Below are 23,312 nucleotides of genomic sequence, written 5' to 3' on the forward strand. Positions count from 1 at the left end.
CGCCCACGCGCGGCCCGGCGCACGCGCGGCCTTCCCGCCAGCGCCGGGGCGGGGCGGGGCGGGGCGGGGAAGGGAGGCCGGTCGCCCGCCCGCTCCCCTCCCACTTCCGCCGCCGCGAGGGGCCAGCCGGGAAGGCGGCGGTGACCCCGCCCTCGCTGGGGGGGGGCGGGGGCGCGCGCTCGGCACGCGGGTGTCCGCGCCGCCGCCCCGCCCCTCCCCACCCCCCGCGGTGCCGGCAGCGACGAGGTGGGTACGGCGGGACCGCCGCCCCCCCTAGCCACCCCCCACCCCCCCACATCTCTTCCGCGGGGCGGCGTGAGGGGCCGGCGGCGGCGGGGAGGAGGAGGCAGCGGCGGCGGCTGCGGCGGAGGCGGCCCCCGGCGGCCCTGCCGCCGCCTGAGGGAGAGGCGGTGCCGCTCTCGGGCCTAACGGCCGCCCGGGGCACGCGGAGCGGGGGGCGGCCGTGGCGGCGCGGCGCGGCGCGGCCCGGCCCGGCCCGGCCTGTCCCGTCCGGGAGCGGGGAGGAGCCGTGCGGGGAGCCCCGGGGAGGCGGGCGGCCCAGCCCGGCGGGGAGGGGAGAGGAGGGGAGGGTTGGGGGTGGCGAAACCCGGGGCGCGGCGGGTCCGCCTCTTTCATTGATGAAATTTAAATTCCTCGGGGATTTGCCTCCCGCCCGCCGGCCCGGGAGGGACTGCTCGGCTGAGGGGCCAGCGCGGCGGGCGGGCTGCTCCCAGCGGGACCGGGGCCGCCGTCTCTCCCGCCTCCCCGCAGCTGCTCGACCACCGGCGGCGGCCAGCCTCCGCAGGGGCGCGGGGAGACAGCCTGCCCCCCCGCCCCGGCCCTTCCCTCCCCAGCCCTGGGGTAAAAAAAAAAAACAAACAATTCGGTCCATATTTATAAGAGCACAGTATTTCTTTTCTTAAAGAGCGAAAATGTCGTCTTTTGCGAAAGGTAAGCTGGCGTGCTTTGTAGTTATTTTTCTTTGGCTCTACAGCTGTGTATACATAGATCTCTGCTTTTTTCTATTATTATTTTTTATTTTGGTCCTTCTCGCCTTTCCAGGAGCCCGGTAGAGCGCAGGCAGCGGTAGGTGTAGCAGCCCGATCGGCAGCCAAGTTGTGACGTGCAAGGGCTTCCTCAAAGTGTTATTTGTTGTTTGGCAGCAGGGCCTCCACTGGTTCAGTTCAGTTCTGTTCTGCTCGGTTCGCTTACCTCGGTAGATGCGTGGCTCTCGTGTGGTACAGGCGCACAGTGAAACTGGGCGGTTGTGGTGGCAGGGCTTCTCTCCACAGCTGATGCACAGGCAGGACCTGGAGTACACAGGGGGATCTTGCAAGCACAAATCTTCCCCGCTCCACTAAGCGGTCTGTTAAAGTTGGGGGAGGAAGAGCACTGAGGTCGAATGTCTTCACTTTTTTTCAGAGGCTTGAGTGTATTTTGGTGTTTTCTGATCCCAATAGGCTCCGGTGCTCTCCTTTACTCGCTGCATGTGTGAGCATGTGTGTACGTGGTCTGAGTTTCAGATTCCTTTATTGCAAAGCAGGGAACCAGCCCACAAGAGGTCATTTGGGGAAGAAAAATGACTTCGGTGCATTGCTGTGGCGGTTTTCTTTCTCTCCTTTCTGATATTCCTAATGATGTGTGTGTGCTTTTTGTAATGAAATCCGTGCCTGTAGGTTTCCTTGATATAAATCCATGCAGGCCTATCAACAAATGTAATGCTGCCTGTAGAAAGAACACAAGTAGGTCTTTCGCTGTACGAACTTGGACGTTGCAGGCAGCTGAGGGCCTTCACAGGCTTTGGGAAGTAGCTGTCGCTTACCCAGTGGATGTCTAGGACTGTACACCACTTGCTGTGTAAATGCATCAACTGTCTGCAAATGTCCTGTGGCACCTGGGCAAAATGCAGAGAGCTGAAGGGGCGGAAGTGTTACAGCCACATTTCTCAGCTGGCCACTCTGAAAATTATCGGGATAAGCCCCTTCTTGCTGTGAAATACGTTATGAAAATTCATTCTGAATTGTTCTTTTTAAATGGAATTGGCTTATCTCAGCCTACTGCTGAAGGTAGCCATCTTGGAGTGGCATTATTTATGAAACTGAAAGCTGGAGAAACCTATGTAAAGATCATAACCAACTTTTAAAATATTACCAAAGATTTGACAATCTGAAAAGCTTTTTTTTAAAAAAAGCATCAGCCATTTAAGTACTCTTTTATCAGGCCAATAGTACTAAAACACGTTGCCAATGTCAAGTGATATTTTTAGCATGAGGATCAGCTGCCCAGCTGTGTCTGACTGTAACACCTAAGCTCTTGGTGCACGCAGCTGGCAAGAACGGCTTCCTAGGTTGCAGACTTCTGAGTTAGCTCAGGCTAATGTGCTCATCCGTTAAGGAGAGAGGGAGAGTGAGCGTATAGGTTTCACTTCACGTATGCTTCAGTCCAACATATGTTGACAAATTTTGCCTCTAGTAGTAGGAAAATAAAAATGTTCGTAAAGGCTGAGTGGGTATGTTCAGTTCTAAAAATCAAACAAAGTAGTATTTAATAGTGTTGCACATTATAGTGTGGGTATTTAAAGAGATTTTTATCCTCGTCGGGGATAAAAGTTGCCTTGAACTTTCAGCGGAGTTGGTGGAAGTTAAGGCATTCACCGTGTACCCTCAGCACAGAGTTCAAGGATAGAACATTTAAAGTTCAGCTGCGTGTTTTAACTTCCTGGCCACCCTTCTTGATTTTTGTGCAAGTAGTCTGGCTCCAAGGAGACCTAAATAATTTTCTGCCCTAGGTCTTTTCGTATACTTACTTAGATTGCAAAAGTATTTGCGCTTCATAACCCTCAGCCCAAAAGATTCCCAATTTTTTCATGAGAAACGGGATTTCTTCCTTGACTTGTGCCACAACTCCCTCCTGTGCTGGGTCCTTGTATACCAAGTACCAAGGCAGTGAAGTTCTCTGTTGAGTGCATTGATGAACAAAACTAACCAATCTTAACACCTTCTCCGCTTTTAATGCATAATAAGAGGAGGGACAGCAGAAAGGAAATACATGCAAACCCCTAAGTAAGGGGTCACTGCTGTTCTGGTTTTGTGCAGTTTTCCTGAGGACCTCTGTCCTTTATTTTGTTTCTGATAGCATAGGAAGACCTCCTTTTTATTGGCTTGATCTGATTTATCATATTTTGGTTTTTCATATGTCAGTTATAAAGTTATGTATCATAAACCTGCAAATACTCTGCCATATGCTGTAGTTCATGCTGTGAGGGCAGGGGGCAGGTTAGCAGTGAGAGCAGAGCACAAAAGCGTGCCAGAAATAACAGTGGGGGCAGGAGGGTTTGAGTGAAACTCTCCACGCGTCAGACACCACCGCAAACTTGATTAAGAGTTGTTGTTTCTCTACTACTTGAGGAAGCACTTTCCACTGAAGACATTAAAATAAGATATCCTGGGTGGTCATTTTTGCAAAGCCCAGTGTTTTTTGAAGCCTCAACTATTGAGTCATGCTCTTCTGTTCTGTGCTAATTTCCTGTGTGGGCTGGTCCCCCAAGAGTCTTCCACTACCTTATCCCACCCTTTTCTTCCTTCAGATGAGTGTTCAAGAATACTGGTCCCATAAAAGTGGGCTTAGGCTGAAATCTGAGGCGTTGGTTGTGAAATAGCTTGGAAGAGGCATTTCTTTTTAAAAATAATTTGGGAGTTTATGGCCGCACGTACCCTTGGAAATCTCTTCCTGCAATTATTTGACACCCCTGCCTACCATCAGATTTTTAGAGGCACAATAACTGTTTTTCGTCATAGCCTTAGGGAATTTGCCTGTGGGAAGTAACTGCTTTCAGATAGGCAGTTGCACTGGCCTTTCTACTTCCTTGTTGCTGCTAGGGTGAAAAGGGAAATCAACCTTCACCCGGGCTATTAAATTTAACAGTAGCTCATGTTAAAGGACTGCAGTTGTCTTTCTGCTAGCAGTAGGCTGAGGTGCATAAATACCAGCTTCTTCCCAAAAACTGAGGGGCAGCAACACAGGAACAACTAGTACTGAGTTCGTTTGTTTGGAGCAGATGTACCTATGCTGCTGTCATGGTCTTGCTTTGGGGAGCCTTTACAGAGTGCCATGGATCCCCATCCGGTCCAAATCCGGGTGGATATCTCTTAAGATAAATGCTTAAAAGCCTCTGCCTTGCAATGGCATGTTAAAAGCAGAAAAGCTTTGAGTTGCTATTTCTCTTGGCTGCATAGTTAGAGTATTCAAATTCTTAGGTATGCAGAATAGATACTTTTCCTGCACCAGGCAAACACATGTTTTTATGGACTCCAGCCCTGTCCTTCCACTGTCTTTCCCCAAAATAATAATAATAGCACTAATAATGCTCTCCCCAAGCAACCGTGCCCTGGCATGTTGAATCTGAATGAGACTGAGTGGTTGCAGTAGTTGTTGAATGGTCAACATGAAGCCTAAATATTCTTTAGTGCCAATGAAGGATGCAGCCAACAGCACTGGTAGCTTTGGTGGTCTGGGTTTCGGTAAGAAATATCCCATCTAGCTGGCTGGTCTGCGTGCTTGACGCTTGGTGTTTGGAAAAAGCAACGGGCTTGCTTCACTTCTCTGTGAGGACGCTGGTGATCAAATGTTTTAGCATTTGCTCATCAAGTTGTGGAGAATTTATAGTATTATAAAAAAACCCAACAAACCAAACTAGGACATTATTACACATTTACTTTTATGATGCCTTTTTCTTTTGATTTGTTTGTGATGTTACTTAATCTCTAAATTCTTTTATCTGGTAGACACAAGTTTTTTGGCTAATATGAGTGATCAAGATTTTCCTACTTACATGGCAGCCTGGGAAAGTTGCTAGATGGCTCTGCCTTACTTAGCATCAGTGTGTTTAACAGCACGAATGACGGTCTCTGTTGAATACTTGATATCTGCAGAGTTTCTTCTGAGGTCCGTTGCGTCATATTGGGAAGCTCAGATGTTTTACAGGCTGGTGAACTGTGAGAAATGGCCACTGTTGTTGCTGTAACCGAAGTCACGTATTACAACATGTTGCAGGGAGCACTACAAACATCTGGAAGTATCTCCTAGCAGTTGTTTCTCTGGAGTTTAAACAGTGTTTCAGTACTCATCAACCTAAAATATGTGAGTGAAAAGACAGCACTTGCAGCAGTTTGGAATGAAAGTATTAAGCTGGTATAGACCTAATTTTTCTGTAGGAGGAAGTGCTTCCTAATGAAGAGCTGTCTGTGTTGTAACATATTTGACCTGCAAAGATACGCTTAACAGGCTTTCAACTATTACCTGTTTTTACTACTAAATATAGCATTTGATTAAAAAAAAAGAACCTATTGTTCATTGTACTGTTCATCTTGAGCTGGCGTTTCCCCTGTGTTGCACTACACACAGTATGTGCACTGCAGCACTTGTCTGTTTTTTTTTGTTTTTTTTTCCTCCCCTACCTGCAAAACAGTGCAGTCAGGAAAATGGCTTCTGTGGGCTTCAAAGCAAGGATTAGATACTGTCACTGAGTCTGAAGCTGTGGAATACTTTGCTTAAAAAAATAAAATAAAATCAAAATTGTATTAAAATGAACTGCCTCTGGCTTTCTTAGACATTCTCAATAGAATAGCCTTTTAATGCATGTTCTAAATAAGTAAACTTTAAACACAGGTTCCTCTTCTAACAATATTTTCTGGCAGTATCACTCTGTTCACTTGCAAAGTTTCCGCCTGTCCCTTTTTGCACTAGTATTCAGGGTGTTTCTAAAATCTAGCTATATTTGGCAATACATCACTCTCTGTATTACAGAGAAGTGATTACTCAAGAGATTTGGCAGAAATTAAATTAACTGAGGTCTTTAGAGAACATAACTCAGAATGTCTTTTGAGAACGCACTTGCTTCAAATGCTTTCTGTTGGAAAATAAAGTCAAGTTATCTCCCGTTTCTTTCTGTGATGTGGACTTTATAGAACATTTGTGTATTTACTCTTTTTCACATTTATGGAGCTTATCCCTTTCAAAAACAAAACAAATGCTGAAGTGATAGACAGATGAATTTCCTAGGTTGCTTAGTAACTGAAGTGCGTGCTGTAGTGTGAAAATACTCATACGATAAAGTAAGGGAATATTTACTGGAACAAGCTGAAGATGGTGTGAAAACGCACTGTATAAATAATTAAAGCATATGTTTTTATTTGCTTGTGTGAACAGAAGGATACCCTCGATCACAATGTTCTACCGAAAAGAATTTTTTTTAGTGAAAAGCTTTTTCACACTTTTACTTGCTAAAGTGTGTTGATGCAGTAGGATGTAAATTCTTTGGCTCTCTAGCAAAAAAGTGTACTGCTGTGGATTTTTGGACACTTCTTGAGATGGATCATTGGTCTTTTGGGACTCTTTTGAGTTTTGAGAGAAGGGTTGTTGTTCTGTGGCCCCGGTTTAAGGTCTGTTCTCCAAGTTACTAAGAACAAAACCTTTACATTCTTGGAGTCCTAGCACAGTAATAAAATAAAACTAGATTATATGAGTTTATTAATTTTTAAAAGAAAATCGAAGGCTATTTGTAGTCTAAATAAGCTAGTTTTCTTCTTTTTCCTTTAACCCGTGTTTTTATTTTTATTTAAGATTTCAGCAAAGCAATGTCTCAAGCTGGCACTTCACAGTTTCAGGAAGTCATTCGACAAGAGCTGGAGTATTCAATGAAAGTAGAACTTGATAAGATACTTGCGACTGCACCTTCAAATGAGCTAGAGGTAAGGAGCATGATGTGGACGCAACTCAGAGAATAGAAACTAGATGCAGGAAATTGAGGCAAATGTTATACAGGGAGACAAATCACAGAATACCATGATCCTTATTTTTAGGACATGCTATGACCCTGTGTGGAAGAGTAGCCTGGATACAATGTCAGTAGGAGACTTTCAGTTCCATATAAACTGCGTGACAGAATTGTTATTAAGTGTTTAATCATCTTTAGTTATTAAAGGTTCTATGTAATCTTTAATGGATTACAGAAAGGGAGGGTAAAGCTGTTATCCTAAAGATTGGGCCAAATTCTAATGATTTTGACTAAAGGCTTGTCTTTAAGGTATCCAAGTTGGTTTTGTACCTTGAGTTTTAGTGGAAATGAGCTTTTGGTACCTTTTAGAATTTTACTTAAACTTTAGCATGTCTACCTAAGTGCTGATAAAATTATTCTTGTGAATAGATTGTACATCAAGTTTGTAGAACCGCTTCCATGATTGAATAGGTATGCATTAAATACCAGAATTAGCTAATGCATTTCTTCTTTGTAGCACACTAAAAAGGACCTGGAAGGATTTAAGAAGCTATTTCATAGATTCCTACAAGAAAAGGGACCATCTGTGGACTGGGGGAAGATTCAAAGACCTCCAGAAGATTCTGTAAGTTCCAATGAAGTGACAGTCTGTGAGGAACATAAAACTGATAATTGCTACTTGTAGCAAATAATAGGCTGCCCAGGGAAGTGGTTGAGTCACCATCCCTGGAGGTATTAAAAAAGCGCATAGACAGGGTACTCCATAACATGGTTTAGTGGGCATGGATGATGGTTGGACTCGATGATCTCGAAGGTCTTTTCCAACCTAAATGATTCTATGTAGTCGCTCCTAGAATGGATATATCTGCCATGGTTCTGTAAAATCACATAGGACAACACTTTGGGTTCTAACAGAAAAATAATTATTTATTGACATATGTTGAATGTGTTCCTGAACATCAGGTCCTGCTTAACGTATGGGTCAAGTTTGTTGGTGTTATTTTGTTAGCTATTCTTTGAGCAGGGGAACAAAATGGGACAGATGCCATCTTACCATTTGGTACCTTCTCTGGAGTAAATGGTAACTTGTGTTAGAGGGGAAGTAGGTAGGACCCTTGTTGTTCCCATTTCCCTCCTGCCCATGAAAGAAGGTTGCACATCTTGGATGAGACTGTTTCCAGCAATCCATTCTGCTAAATAATTTGAAAGGGACATATGGTAAGTGGGCTGGGTTATATAGCTCGTTTAGCAACTTCTGTAATCTACAGCAGCTCAGTAAAAGCGACTCTGAAGTAGAAGCGAATCTGAAACAAGTAGTTGACTGTGGGGTTTTTTCGAGTGTAATTTTCTAATGTCATCTAAGTTGTTATAACTTATAACCTGCCACTTGAGCTGCTGCTGCTGAAAAAGCACTAAATATTTTTTTCAGCACTGTTTAGTACTGAAATAAATACTTCCTATTAAACCTAATCTCATTTTATTGATTCATCTGTGGCCTTAGGCTGTCTTTTGACTCTTGCGTAACTAACGGTGTAGTTGTACTACAAACTCTTGCTTTTCCCAGTGTAGTGATCTTGGCATATTGCAGGACTTCTGTGTCCTTACACATTTGTGGTTTCTCTTAGCCTCTCTGTGGTGATTCAATCGAGGCTCTGTTTCTAACTGAAAGGCAGGCTGTCCAGTTACTTCCAGAACAGATGCACTGCTGCTCTCTAAAGTGTTGAAGAATTATGCTGTTTTAGAGCAAGTATAGGGTTTTTCCAAGGTTGAGTGTTTTCTTTTAACATCAAAAACATGTGAAGTCTCTCTGTCTTCTGTACCGTAACACTGAATGCAGTGTTGCTTTGGGGAGAAAAATCTACCTTCAATAAAGAGGCCAAGGTGAGAAATTGGAGTTCTGGATAACATGACTTACAAGGAAGGCTGAAGAAAAGGGGGTTGCTTTTAGTCTAGAGGGGGTGAGACTCTGGGGAGTGATAAGTCTTTTAAATATGTAAAAAGGTAGTTACAACAATGAAAGGAATAAACTGTTCTCTGTGTCAAGATAAGGCCTGGGATTAAATTACAGCAATTTGATGTGAGTGAATGGGTTGCTTCGTGGAGAGGGAGAGCTATTGTCTATTTTTAAAGTTTTGCACATCTTCAGTGGAAAAACTTTCAAGTTCTGTAAAGGACTGAAAATTACCAGGTAGGAAGTTGGGAGGAAATGTCAAACAGGAGGGTTATGATAAGACACTAAAATAGACTGATGGGACATTCCCAGGCAGGGCAAGCTGTTAAAAAAGAGCTTGGGCAGAGGTCTAACTTAAGGTCACAGAGGGCTGAAAGGAGGGCACGATTAGAAAGAGTATCTCTCTTCTTCCTTATGGGCTGTACTGTCTCATTCTTAAATGTGTCCCTTAGTTATGTAGCAATTTTTGACAAGAGGAGAGAAAGGTAAGAATCCTGCAAAATCAGGTCACTTTGGGTCAGCTGAGATGCATGCATGATCTTAAATGAAATTTTGCTTCCTAGCATGTACTCCAAATCAAATAATCATACTTGGTAAATGTCACAGAAGAAAGCTAGGGAAAAATACCCATAAACAAACTTCCTTCCATGCCTTCTTCACTTCATAATAAATATCTCTTTCTTTAGGATTTATTAGATGATTCTTAGACTTCCTGATCTGACAGGAGGTGGGTTGGGTGCTCTCAAAAACTGAAAGCAAACTTAACATTCTTGAGTATTTTTCTTTCTTTTCTTTTATTGCTGATCATGAGTTCCATGTCCCCACCCTCCTCAAACCCTGCTTGTAGTTACCCTGCCTCCACCACCTTTTTAATATGTCAGTCATGTAGGGGGCATACCATGGAAAGATAAATGTGTCTTACATTAAACCCTTTTAAAGTGACCTGTAGTGTAACTTCTCCCAAATTGTTCTTTGCTGAGGGGTATGACTTGTGGAATTATTAGATAAAAGTTGATTTCTTAAAGACCAGAATTACAGAATTATTAGTCTAGCTAGTATAGGTAAGAACAGTATGAGCTTTTAGAAGGGGTAAAGAGTGACAATTTTAGAAGGGCTTCAGAATAAAGACTGCACTACTGAGTTCTTTGGGACAAGTATCCATCTGTGAATATATGCAGATTTTCTCCGAGTGCTTCTGTTCAGTTCCAGTTGAGTTTTCTTTTCCTAGTTATAAAACCACACAGTGTACTCTCCTCCTGGTCTTGTTAGAACAACACAGAGGTTGGCACACACAAGACTCATTAGGAAAGTTGGTTAGTAATCTTGCAAGTGATTTATAATTGCCTGTACGGACAACCTTGTTTTATGAGGTGGTGGTGATGGTGGTGGGCTGCTTGGCTGCTTTTGAGAATCTTGCATTACAAGTATCATGGCCTAGAAAGCAACGACTTATTCTCCCCAGTGTGAATTTATTTGCCTGTGATTGTTTTGGAGAATTAGTTTGGTGGTTCATTGGCCCAAAGCACTGAGAATTTTGGCACATGTAATCTTCAGCTGATACCTAGTAGAGCTCTAAGTATCTGTTTAGGTATATATGTACGTGTGTGTGTATACATACAGATGTATGCATGTGTGTATATCTATAAAAAAAATAAAAGCGCCCCAAAAATGTGCCAAAATGTGGTGTGGTTGGGGTTTTTTTGTTTGTTAATTTTTAACAGCTTTAAAAAGTTCATGAATAGTTTATTGCATTTATAGGCTTTGCCTTTTAATTTTCTGTTTTACGTAAGCTACTTCTGACTTTCAGTTTAGGTCGCAAAGGTGTTTCAGGCTTTTGCGCAATGCCATGGGACTGTACTATATAGGAGTGGAATTTCTGATCAGACTTCCATGGATCATCTAATGTGTTATCTGTTGTACTTGTTCTTTGAATGTAGCTTTCTGTTCTTTCCTGAAGCATCTACTGACAAGTAAAGGCTCCTGTCAGTAAATTGAAACAGAAATGATTGTCTTGTCATGTTCCTCTCTTTTTCTCTGCAATGGGAGATTTCATCCCTGACCTCCATGTTTTCAGTGTAACAACTAATACCAATGGGTAAGCAACTTGTAAGCTCCAGATGACAATAACAGAAGATTGAACCCATTTCACTTTATCTTGGTAAACCTCTGACTTGTTTTTTCCTTCCAGATGCTTTGCTTTCATATGTCCAAAGGCTTACAGTGATAGCTAGCATAGTTAGGACCCAGTCTTCAGAGAAGAAAGTATACTTAGAGTGCCAGTTAACAAGGAGGGGAGGTAAAGAATGTGGACATGGCAACTGTAGTTTAATCCTGTTGATATAGATTGCAGCGATCTGTTTGTTTGAATTGGAAGCAATAGCAAAGTCCTGCTGGGAGGCCTCTGAGAGAACTGCCGTGATCAAGCTAACTGCAGAATAGCAATGCAAAACCTATTTTTGGATGTAAAGAGAGCATCCAAAGCAATGCGAGTGTGAAAAGAGCTTGTCTATTAGGTTGGTTTTTTTCCCAGTGGTCAGATTCTTGTCTGCAGCTCAGGTTGTCATCTTAATGAACTATATCATGAAGGAAAAGAAAGAATGTCATGCTCTTACTTAAAAGTAAAACATCTTCCTTATCTTCAACTCTGGAAACTAGTTTTAAAGGTTCACTTGGTGCTGTTTCTAAAACTGTCCCTTGGTGCTGAGTAAATGTTTCGTTGTTGTTCTGTAAGTGCCTATTGACTAATATGGGTGTATTCCTTTCCAGCCTACCCACGATGACAGCCCTGATGTTCATTTTGTCTGTCTCTGACAAATTCTTGCAAACTTCCTTGCAGTAGGAGTATGCTTCTGAAATCTGTTAGTCAAATTCCCAATGTTGCCTCATGCAAACTGTTATGAAAATCACTTCTGTGACGTTGTCTGTAAAGAAGCTAGATATGTCATCTCAGAACAATCTCAAACCACAGTTTTGAGACGTCTCAAATGAGTAACACTGTAGTCATGCATCTGTAAGCCATGTCACTCCTGCCCATTTTTGTTCCTGAAGTATTTCCCCATCAGCAGTTACTTGTCAAGTCCACTGTTCCAAATCCTTAGAGCAAGAATTGATTTTTATTACTGTGGAGCACTTCTTACACTTGTGTATATGCTCATAGGTGATGAGGTAGTTCTGCATGTTAGTGCCTACAGATGACTGGAACTGCTAGATGATAGCACTGGCATCCAGCAGTCCTGATGCTGCAACGATCCTGCTTGAATTTGAGTACTTGACATTTGTTATTCTCTGAATTAAAGACCCTTCAAAATCCAGGGCTTCATTGCCAAGTTGTCATTTCCAATGCCTGTGCCAGAAGAAACTGAAATATTTAGTGAGGCTGAGTTATAAATTTTGTGTTGTAGCTGATGCAACATCCAATGAACTAAGTCCTTGATGGAGGGCCTGGATCGAACTGTTAACTTCATCAGGATTTTACTCTAAGCTTTCTGCATAAGCTAGTTTCAGGCATGGTAGTGAAGACATGAAAGGGTAGTTGGCACTTCAGCAAAAGCAAATGATTTGAGGCAGTCTGGCCCTGAACTGAGGGGCAGACTTTCTTCTTTTTGGAGAACTATATTGTGAGTGATGCAAGAAGAACGTAGTAAGAATTGAAAGTTGAAATCATTTTTTTGGCTGTTTAGATGGCGTCTGAACATCGTGGGTGTGACTCACATCTCACTCAGCTAAAGCTCAAACCTAAATGTTTTAAATCCATTTGCAGTCTAATGGAGTGGTATTGACCTTAGAGCGGATGGGAGGTAGTAAATGTCTGAGTGTAAATTTCTGTAGATCCTGCTGGTAGTGAATCCTCATTAAGCTTTCTGATATACCTTCAGTATGTTAAAATCAGTGTTTATCATCTCTTTGTTAATGAGTGGTGTTTTTTCAAGGTGTCTACCCAGCCTGAACACAATCTCTGTTGTTGACAAAACACAGCAAGATTCTGCTTTTTGCACACTTCTGTTCCTGAAAAGTTCTAGGAACTTTGGAAATAAGTTCCCACGTCTGTCCTCTGTGAAATGGCAGTGATTGTGTTACTGCTTGCTGCCTGAGCCATGATAACTCCACGTGGAGCGATCTTATCTTTAAATATATACCATAAGCTTTCCAGATCCTGCGTAAGGCAGAATTTCCCTAATGTGAGGGATCTGCTTTAATCTGCTGCCTGTGGTGTACTGGAATGCTGGAATTGTGCAAACTCTCCTCTCTACCCCTGCACATCTGAGTAAGAAATATGACTCTTGTTCCAGTGCAATGTGAATTTCCATTTGAACCCCAGCCTGACTTGCCCAAAGCAAACACTGTTCCAAAAACTACTCTGTATGTATTTGGTTTTGGAAATCAGCTGTGGATCTTACACACCTGTTACAGAACTACAATAATTTTCTTGCTGCTAGAATACACACAGCACTGAAACACCAAGGCTTTTCTTCAAAAGAAAATCTCTAGAAGGGCAGGCTAAAGAATAATTGTATTGATTTTGCTCTAAGAGTTTTGGCACGATACCTATCATTGCATTGTTGCCTTTGTTTTTTTTTTACTTAGGTGCTTTGGATTAGGGGATGAGCAATGCCTAATGCAAGGCACACTTTCATTACAAGCGTGATTTTGCTCTCCATCACTAGCCCCAAACGTGGCCTATACTCTGTTTTTAAACTTGTAGGATATAGCTGTCAGCAAGGTAGAAGACTTTCTGCAAGGTTTAATGTGAGCTGGATGAACACATCCTGAAAATAGCAGGATAAGAACTAGGAACTTTCTTCCACTTTGTAGCATGCTATTGGGAGAGATGAATTATTGTATTGGACTAGTAGTTGGAATAAAAATTGGTTTAGACTGATTCAAAGAACAAACCTTTTGCCAGGAATGTTGCCTCTGACAACCTCAGAGCAAAGTATCAAAAAAAAATCTGCTGTGAGTTTAAGCTGCCCAGGGAAGAGAAGTTTTGTCCTGCATGCAGGGCCTGTGTTCTTAAATTGTGGCCTGACTGAAGGGGGTCATCTTACTGGGGAACTGAGTTAGATGGCTCACAAGGAGACCCTCTTTCCTTCTGCAGGACAAGAGGAGGGTTGTGGTAAGTGGTATAACTGGCCTGACTTCTTCCTTACCCCTCTTCACCATCGAGTCAGTTTACCCTACCTGGAAGAGTAGACAGGGACATCTTTTCATCTGTATGAAGCTGATTGTGACTGGTGTCACAAAGTCTATAGAAGTTCTCAAGAAAAGAGGTTATTGTAGTAACAAATTGGGTTATTTGTATTGTAACAAATCAGATTATTGTAGACTCATTTTGCAAATGTTCTTTAGTGTCGTAAATCATATAAATAAATAATGGGTATTATTGCTGAATTTTAAGTTTTGAAGGTTTTTAGGAGAAAGAAATTTCCTTCCAGATATCTGACTGCTGGTTTTTATGGTTTTTTTTTTTTTACAGATCCAGCCTTATGAGAAGATAAAGGCCAGAGGACTGCCTGATAACATTGCTTCTGTCTTGAACAAGCTGGTGGTTGTGAAGCTAAATGGCGGCTTGGGCACAAGCATGGGTTGTAAAGGCCCCAAAAGTCTTATCGGGGTGCGGAATGAGAACACCTTCTTGGATCTGACAGTTCAGCAGATTGAGGTAACTTTTGGTGGGCTTTTCTTTCTACATTGGAGGAAGCAAGACACACTGAGCTTCTCCTGTAGGGCCCTTTAACAGAGATCACGGTGGAGGCTTGCCAAAAGGAAGAGGAGAGGGAAAAGAGTTCTGGTCACAGTGCTAGTGGTGAAGTGGAGAATTGTTTTGGAAAGAATAGGCATGAAAGAGACAGTGCAGTCGGCAGTTGAACTCTGTCCACTCCACACATGTTAGCACACGTGTAACTCAGCCTGTGCACACCAACCCAGACAGTGGTGACTGTGTCCTGAAACACAAGCAATCAAATTGTAGAGCTGGCTTGGCATGGCTAACTCCTGGGCTTGTTTCTGACTCCTCCAGGTGCAAGCTTAAGTTTAGCTTTTTAAAAGGTTTTTTTATGTGCATTAGAACAAAGCTCTTCGCAGCAGCTCCAAGTTCCTTGTTGAATTAAAACTCTCATGCTGAAAGTGATTGCTGGCATTTTCCTCTGAAGAAAGAAAAGTAAAATAAAATAACAGCTGGTGGTGCTGAGAGAGATCATTTCAACTTATGTTTTTAATGCAGAATATTCCTCTTACAGCAGATAATTAAGATGGTCATTAGAGTAGGAAATTGGGTGTGCCTGTTCCATAGTTTCTGGACCTCCAACAATTTTTGCCTCAGTGTGGTGTTTGTTTGGAGTGACTCTTCCATGTGTGTTAGTTCTATAGCAGACTTAAATTTATATCCAACTAATGCAGTCCTAATCCTTCGGTGTTGCGGGCGCTTTCTCAAAAGGGTCATTGTGGAAGTCTCAGACTCCACCAGAGGGTAATGATCCCAAACACTCCCCAGCAGATGAGGGTGATCTAATACACAAAGCCTAAAACTCACTGAAGTATCTTTTTTTTCTGCACACTCTATTTTTGGTGGAACACTGTCATGTTTTCTGATTTTTGTCTTTGCTGTGCTGTGCGCATGGAAATGCTCTTGTGTATTTCAGCTCCATTCTATAGATTCCCAAATAATTAACATGGTGACATTTCATTCATTATGTACTCTTGATACTATTGTCCATCTCGTAGCCTGCCAAGAAGGCTCAAAAGTGCTTACTGTGCAGAGAAGGTTTTGAAACTTCATCCTGACAGACTTTATAATAATTTGAGGGAAAACATGCCTTTTGTAATCAATAGTAGCCTGAAATTTAAAATAATAATTTTGTGGTTTCGTGCTTTTCAAATTTTAAATCTTGATGCAGATTTAAAAACAAAGATTGATTGTATCTTAATGTGGGCCTTATCTTTACTACTTACAAGGATTTGTTTTCCTTTACCTGATTTATTATTCTTTCTGTCAGTATAAGCACATCTCTCTTTTATCTCATGCATTTATTATTTCCAGTCTGTTTTATCTAATCTCTTTCTCCCAAAATCTTAGGCGTCAGGAGTTAAAGCTAATAATACATGCTGAATTTACCATTTCTTTCCAATCTCAGCATTTAAACAAATCCTACAACACTGATGTTCCTCTTGTTCTCATGAATTCCTTCAACACTGATGATGACACAAAGAAAATCTTGCAGAAATACAGTCACAGCCGTGTGAAGATATATACTTTTAATCAAAGCAGGTATCAAAAAACTTCTCTACTTGGGGTGAAAGGAAAAAACTAGCTTGCGTTTCTCCATACTCCAAATGGTGTGGGTTTTTAGTTTGAGATGTTGAGGTAGCAATAGTGTCTTCTGTACCCATGTTCAGTCTCTATTTTGGGCCTCTTTGAAAGACTGAAACATCAGGGTGTTAAGCAGAGCCAAAGGCAATGTATTAAAATTAGGGAGGGGGGGTGTGGGACACAGGTTCTAAGAAATGTGTGAATAATGGTTTACTGGATGCTGGTCGCTTGATTCCTGAATTTGCTTTTAGGGTACCTGGGCTCTGGAGGGAGACGGAACATGGCTTCCTTATCAAAAACAAACTCTAATCTATAGTGGCTGATGATGTCAGAGGCGTGCCTGGCATGCTCTGAACCTGCATGTCAGAGGGAAGCTGTTCAACAGCACAGTCTGAGAACTGTGGCTTTAGATCCTTGAATGAGAGATTGAGTGCTCTAGCTTCTTAGTGATAGCTCAGTATTTGGATGGGTCTTTCAATTCAGAGTACTTATACCAACCTAGAAAGCACACCTTCAAAAGCTGTATGAAAAAGCCCAAGTAGTTGCACCTTTACTGTTGTACTTTTGTTTTTCTTTATGCTAGTCTGACATTGGTGAGAACTCAACAAAACCCACTGTCTTCCAGGTATCCTAGAATTAACAAGGAGACTCTGCTGCCAATAGCCAAGGATGTATCTTACTCAGGAGAGAATACAGAGTGCTGGTATCCCCCAGGCCACGGAGATATCTATGCCAGTTTCTATAACTCTGGTCTGCTGGATAACCTTATCGGAGAGGGGAAGGAATATATTTTTGTATCCAATATAGATAACTTGGGTGCCACTGTGGACCTTTACATTCTTAATCATCTTATGAACCCACCCAATGGAAAACGTTGTGAATTTGTCATGGAAGTCACAAACAAAACCAGGGCAGATGTGAAGGTAAAGGGAAATAGTTGTGCAAGTCTGTCTGAATGCCTGGCATGTTGGTGAAGATCTCAGCGTCTTCTCTCTTCTGTATGCATAAAACATTAAATCTTCGTATAGCTATTTTAGGCACCATTTAATACATCAGCTGTGATCTAATTTGAGATGCACAAAATCAGCAAGTTTATGAAGTTCTAATTCATGGAACAAATTGGATCTAGGTTCTGGGCAACAGCAGACAAGGACAGCCTGGATTTGACTGATTGCTGAAAACACAAGTGATTTCTGCAGGGGGCAGGTCACAACCCCCATACCTTCTCCAAACTGTCATTTACACAGGGGAAAAGTTTGGAGATACTTTGGGGTGGGATACAGCAGTTGTATCTCTATTAACTGAAAACTGCCTAAGCTACTTACCCAGCTGCCAAGGTGTGCATTGTACAACTCAGCTTGGGGTGGCTGCCAGTCTGCTCCTGCCCTAGCTGCTTGACTTCGTACAAAGTCCAGGTTTAACAACTTGTCAGGTGTTTATGGCACATATCGCATGCTTCTAGCATGCAGTAATTTGTCCTGTCCTTTGCCTCTATTCTTTTAAATGTGAGGATGGGGAGGAAACGTGATGTTTTCTGTACTCATTAGATATTAAGAAAGCTCTGACTTAGTTCTATAAAACCAGAAATGTGCTGTAAGAATTCAGTTCAGGTTACTGAAGTACCACTTGTTTCTCCAGTAAGTGCCACAAATACAGAACTATTAGATTTAATTTAGATTTTGCTCTGTAATCTGGCAAAGTACGGCTGAAGGTGATTTTTGACAATGGCAGCACTTGCAAAAGATTCTCAACAACTTTCACTAAAAGAATTAACTGTCTTGGAGTGCTGAAACATGATCGTTTGACAGTTCTGACTGTACTTTAAACACACTCTATATTTAGTAACCTGGTAGCTGAACACAAGCAACATGTTTTCACTGAGGTTCAACTTTAAATGCCAACAAAGCAGTGCATCTGTTTGGGGTGAGGGGGGCGTTTCTGTGGCATCTCGTGAACAGGACTTAAAACATTTTCTTTGACCCTTGCAGGGTGGCACGCTTACACAATACGAAAACAAGCTGAGGCTGGTGGAGATAGCTCAGGTCCCAAAAGCACACGTGGATGAATTCAAGTCCGTGTCAAAATTCAAAATATTCAATACCAACAATTTGTGGATTGCTCTGTCTGCAATTAAAAGGCTGCAAGAGAAGAATGCTATTGACATGGAGATCATTGTTAACCCAAAGGTAATCAGCTAGGAAGAGTTTAGAGGAAACGGACTCAAAAGAACTGTTAGTTTCTAGGTAACGGAATAGGGACTGCTGCCTTCAAAAAGGAGCTGGTCTGCTGGTAACTGCAGAGCTGACTTAGGCTCATCTCTAGTTCTGAGTGCTGTTACCTGCTGGTTGTGTTTACATGAGTTTTCTCTTCCAGACTCTGGATGGAGGCTTGAATGTTATCCAGTTGGAGACTGCAGTTGGTGCTGCTATTAAGAGTTTTGAGAACTCTCTGGGGATAAACGTACCTCGTAGTCGTTTTCTGCCTGTTAAGACCACGTCAGATCTCTTGCTTGTGATGTCTAATTTGTATAGCCTTAATGCTGGATCTCTAACGATGAGCGAGAAGCGTGAATTTCCAACAGTGCCTCTTGTCAAACTGGGAAGTTCTTTCACAAAGGTAAACTCTATAACTATACTTTGTTTTTATCTCTGAATAAAAATACACTCCGTAGCAATAAATAAGTTAAAAGTGAGGTTTACTTCATCTACCTCTGCCCTTCTGGTATTCCCTTTTGCTCTTTGTAAAGAACTGTTAGGCTGTTAGAATACAAACTATGTACTTAACATGCATGCATAATGTCATACTGCTGTTAGGTGCTCCTTTACCCCATCAGCTGAGGAAACAGAAGGTGAATTGGGTTGTGTGCTCTCTAGAGCTCGTGCAACTTTGGTGGGATACTACCCTTACTGTTTCTCGTAGTTATCACTGACAGAAATGACAATACTGTGTTGCTTTCAAACTAGCAACTCTTACATGAAGTCAGATGTAGATTCTAGAAAGGTCCCTGAAAGGAGTTTCCAAGAAGCTCCCACATGTCTTAATCCACAGCTGGATTTAAACCTGTCTCTATTCTTTCCTCTCTCCAAAAGGTTCAAGATTACCTGCGGCGGTTTGAAAGTATTCCAGATATGCTGGAGCTGGATCATCTCACGGTTTCAGGTGATGTTACATTTGGGAAGAATGTTTCATTAAAGGTGAGTGTGTAATTGGGATGCTCCTGCAATAAACGTGACTGATCTCTGCTCCTTGGTAATTGATCCTGCCTAAGCCAGTGCCTTTTTATGCACAGTCCATGGAAGCACTCCTAGGAATTAAGTAACTGGCCCAGGGACTCCAGAGGCCAAGACTGAACAGTGACCCTTATGGAGTGCAAGGTGTTACTGCTATAGCTCCTTCTCTGTATAGTCCCCGGGAGAGCAGAGGTTTATCCACAAACCTTGAAAACACCACAGACTGCATGAATCTGTGTTCGAAATGATGCTTACATCTTTGTCCTTCAGCTTTACAAGGCATGTACCACCTCACCTCCCAGGCTGGCTTTACAGCCACAGGCCCTTTCTCATCAATTTGGTGTTCTTGATTTATTAGTAAACATTGAAGCTGAGCAAGTTATTTTCTCTCTCAAATTATTCCTTAGAATCCGGCCAATCCCAGCAGAACATTGTCATGGTCCTGTAAGTCTAGGGCAGTTTAGCTGCTGATGCAGATTGGTGCAAGGTGGGGCTGCAACAACCAGCACTCGACCTGGCTTAGGCCATTATCGGACTGCACACTCACACACGTGTATGCGTGCCCAGCTCTTTCTGTGTATTTGCCTTACAGCTGTAATGGTGAGCTGTGCCACGACATACTGATGTGGGTAACATTTTTCCACCTAAAAGCAAGCAGACATGGTAAGAGCACTTACAGCAAGTATGTATCTTCAAAGAAGGCATCAGCTGTGCTTATAAGCTGATAGTATCTAGTATGCTGGTAATTACACTGTTTCCAATATTGCTTGTTGAAAACCTTTGTTGTGGGGGGCATGGAAAAAAGTCTGTGCAGAAACAATACCACTAAATGCATTCAGGATCTGGCTGCATTACAGCTGATGCCTAACTGGTCCTCCAGACAACACTACTCTTGCTCATTCCAAGACAAGAGTTAATACAAAGTTTCTAATGGCTTGTTTTCTCTTCTGTAAATCCAGGGAACAGTTATCATCATTGCAAATCATGGTGACAGAATTGACATCCCAGCTGGAGCCCTACTAGAGAACAAAATTGTATCTGGCAATCTTCGGATCCTGGACCACTGAGTCAGGGAAAGGGCACGGCTGGTTCTGTAGACTGCTGTGCTAAACCAGCCTCGTACTGGAAGAACCTTTTAAGCATTAGAAATATAAGTACACAGAGGGCCTATGCTTTGTCATCTTCACAGTACCCTGCAGTATTAATTTAAAATTAATTTCTCTTGCTTATCTTTTTAAGCAGACACATAGCGCAATGGATGTGCGTAAGTAATGCTTCAGTCCTTAAAGAGATTCTGTAACTCAGTTAATATAACCTTGAAGTGCAATACTGTTTGTCTTGCGGTAAGATGGACAGATCTTCTTTGATAAGAAGTTAAGAGGCTTGCCTCTAACATTTAGTAGTTTTGAATTGCTTGTAACTGCAGAAATAAAGCTGTGAAGCAATACATGTGGGACAACATGGTTAGCTACTCATGTGACTTTTTATGAAGTGCAGGCACCGTTGAAAACCAAAAGTTTCACTACTGCTGAACGGGCTGTTAAAAACCCTGTATTTCATGTGCTCACAACTCTCCTCACCTATAGCCCTCTTTACCCCCACAAACTACAAGTGGGATGTCCTATCCCAATTGTATGTCAAATACTGGGGTAAGGCTGTCAATACCTCCATTTCTGTATTGTGAGTGGGAATCGTTGGTGTTCCAAACTCGCCCAAAGAATCTAATACTTGAGAAAAATGCCTCAGTATCCATGTGGTGTTTGCTCTTTCACATCCCATTTAAGACTGGATCTCCTGTTAATATCTTAAATCCTTGAGCTGCCCTCTTTTTTTCAATAAATGGATCATGTTGACTACACCTGTGTTCATATTGTCACAGCCATGTATGTTAATTTATCGTCTCTTGAGTAATTTCTAAATTTGTACAGGAATTGAAATCCCTGTCCTGATCACTATTGATTTCTTAATGTTTCTCTTGTATTTACATGCAGACAACTTTATTTTGTAAGCTTAGTATAACACTGGTATGTATCATTAAAGAAGTTGGTCTTTAAAAACAACTGTGATTTTATAGCTTTATTTTGACTGACAATTAATGACATCTGTTATGCTAACAGATAAGCATGCCTGTCTGAAGAAACCATCAGCACACACACACACTGTGTAGACCATTCCATTGTACATAATTGTCACAGGGTTAGGCACTCAGACTATGGTTAGGTAGAGGTGTGAGGTGAAATACACAGGCACTTTTTACTTAGTACTGGCAGCGTCCAGTCTTAAAAGGTAGTATTAAAAACTCTTAAATAAATTAATTATTTCAGTTGCACCTTCCTTAATGGTGCAACCTTTTATTAGCAGCCTAAAAATTTAAAAATTCTTCCTGCCCTGTTTTCTGTGTCCTCCTCTGTCTTTATACACACCACTTTGTGTCTTGGAACTGTGGAGGAATTGGCAAAGTCCTGCAACATTCTCTGTCTGTACCCCACTGTCAGTGGGCACAGCTGCTCTGGGGTTGGGTAGCTGCAGGAAACCATGCCAACACCAGCCTTTTTACTACCTTCAACTTCCACCAGAAACCCACTGGGATGTTGTCACTGCTAACAATGACCATTTCACAACTCTATCCAGTAGGTAATGGTTTCAGTGAACTGACAATTTGTTAGAAAATCATATCTTCAGACAGCAGTTTAGAGCCCAGCTGTGAGAAATCCCCTGAAACAGGACTGCTCCCTAACAAATCTGAATCCTATATGCAAGCAATCAAAAGACATTTATTTATATAAAGTTCTGTAAAAAAATAAATTTTAGAACAGCATAGTTTCATAGAGAAAAACATTTTCTACAGAGTTCCAACTGCAAGATTTTTATATTGTACCATCATTAAATAAGGTGGGACACCATGTGAATTTCATTGCACTAGAAGAAATGCAAAGCATCTTTTTAATATAAAGATATACAGAGCATTCTAGACAACTACAGCTGTGTTACAGCTATGTGTTCTTTTGGATTTGGTCCAAAGAAACCTGAGTCTGTTTCCAGAGAGAATGAAAAAACATTGCACAGACAGCTGATCACTTGTTTCTTGCTGAAGGACACTGAAAAGATCACTCCCTGCAGCTCACTCTGAGCCTAGCTTCCCCGACTATCAATAGTGTCCTTTCTTGGATGCCGGTCTTAAGTATTCACCTCACAGTTGTCACGCTGCTTAGAAGAAAGTTGGTCTGTTGTCAGAGCCAAGTGACTGCTCCCAGTGGGTTATCACCTCTTTTGCTCCCAGATTTCAGCCATGTTTAGGTCTAAGTTGTTAAGGCCTTTCAGAGCTTGAAGGTTTCCAGTGTAAAAAGCTACATCCGAAGTAACCAATCTGCAGTGAAACAGACAACAAGATTAGCACCTGAGCCTGTCCCGTCTACCTGGAGCATTCGGAAAAACAGCCAGGGGTTGGTTACAACTTGGGCACACAATTACAGCAATGCATGTTCAAGTACTAGGCCTGGATTAGATATTTTAAGTATCATTTCAAAACTCAATGCTGTGGAGGTGGTTTATTTTACAGGAGTGACAGTACATGATTACTGCTAGGTGTAAAACTAGTTACACAGAAGGGAGATCAAATGGCAAGTTCAGAAAACTCGGCAGGAATTGAGCATCTAAAACTTCTATTTTCTTGCTGTAATCCCAGGCTTATCTTGACTTAAACCCCCAATTCCATTGCAACTTAGAATATTAATTATTGCAACATTAATTTCTGTATTCTAGAAGGTTTATGTAAAAACACCAAACAGCAAAACAGCAATATTGTTTGTAACAGTTTATACAGAGTTAAAATCCCTCATACGTTGTTGAAACGTATCAGGGGATGACAGAAACAAGATCATGATGTTTCTAGTTAGGAAGCAGCAAGATGTAGGAATGAAAGTTGTATTTTCATACTATAAAAATTAACCAGGGTTCACAGATCTGTATTTTTACTATTATTACAGAAACAAGCAGTTTAAAATAGGATGAGGATCAGAAAAGCATGTTAAAAACTAGGTCAGTGAAGAC

General features: G+C 41.9%; 2 protein-coding genes across 5 annotated transcripts in view; one reads left to right on the forward strand and one right to left on the reverse strand.

Moving 5' to 3' along the window:
* The first annotated feature begins 174 nt into the window (after positions 1 to 174).
* UGP2 (UDP-glucose pyrophosphorylase 2) lies at positions 175 to 21,322 on the forward strand. Of its 2 annotated transcripts, none has more exons than XM_069787463.1 (10): positions 175 to 246; positions 6,622 to 6,749; positions 7,293 to 7,400; positions 14,200 to 14,385; positions 15,857 to 15,990; positions 16,658 to 16,955; positions 18,021 to 18,218; positions 18,406 to 18,648; positions 19,122 to 19,226; positions 20,222 to 21,322. In XM_069787463.1, exons 2-10 carry the CDS (start codon positions 6,636 to 6,638, stop codon positions 20,327 to 20,329), a joined length of 1,494 nt encoding a protein of 497 aa, XP_069643564.1. In that variant the 5' UTR covers positions 175 to 246; positions 6,622 to 6,635; the 3' UTR covers positions 20,330 to 21,322. The 2 variants fall into 2 exon arrangements, with proteins under 2 accessions (XP_069643564.1, XP_009912351.1); XM_009914049.2 differs by lacking the exon at positions 175 to 246 and adding an exon at positions 648 to 951.
* Position 21,323: 1 nt separating this feature from the next.
* VPS54 (VPS54 subunit of GARP complex) overlaps positions 21,324 to 23,312 on the reverse strand; it is a 54,272-nt gene continuing 52,283 nt past the window's right edge. For all 3 annotated transcript variants that reach the window (XM_069787460.1, XM_069787461.1, XM_069787462.1), the window contains one exon: positions 21,324 to 22,629. In XM_069787460.1, coding sequence (XP_069643561.1) covers positions 22,524 to 22,629 — 106 coding nt within the window. In that variant the 3' untranslated portion in view covers positions 21,324 to 22,523. The remainder of the gene's footprint in view (positions 22,630 to 23,312) is intronic.

Source organism: Haliaeetus albicilla, chromosome 7 (genome assembly GCF_947461875.1).
Source record: "Haliaeetus albicilla chromosome 7, bHalAlb1.1, whole genome shotgun sequence".
NCBI classification, from domain to species: Eukaryota; Metazoa; Chordata; class Aves; order Accipitriformes; family Accipitridae; genus Haliaeetus; species Haliaeetus albicilla.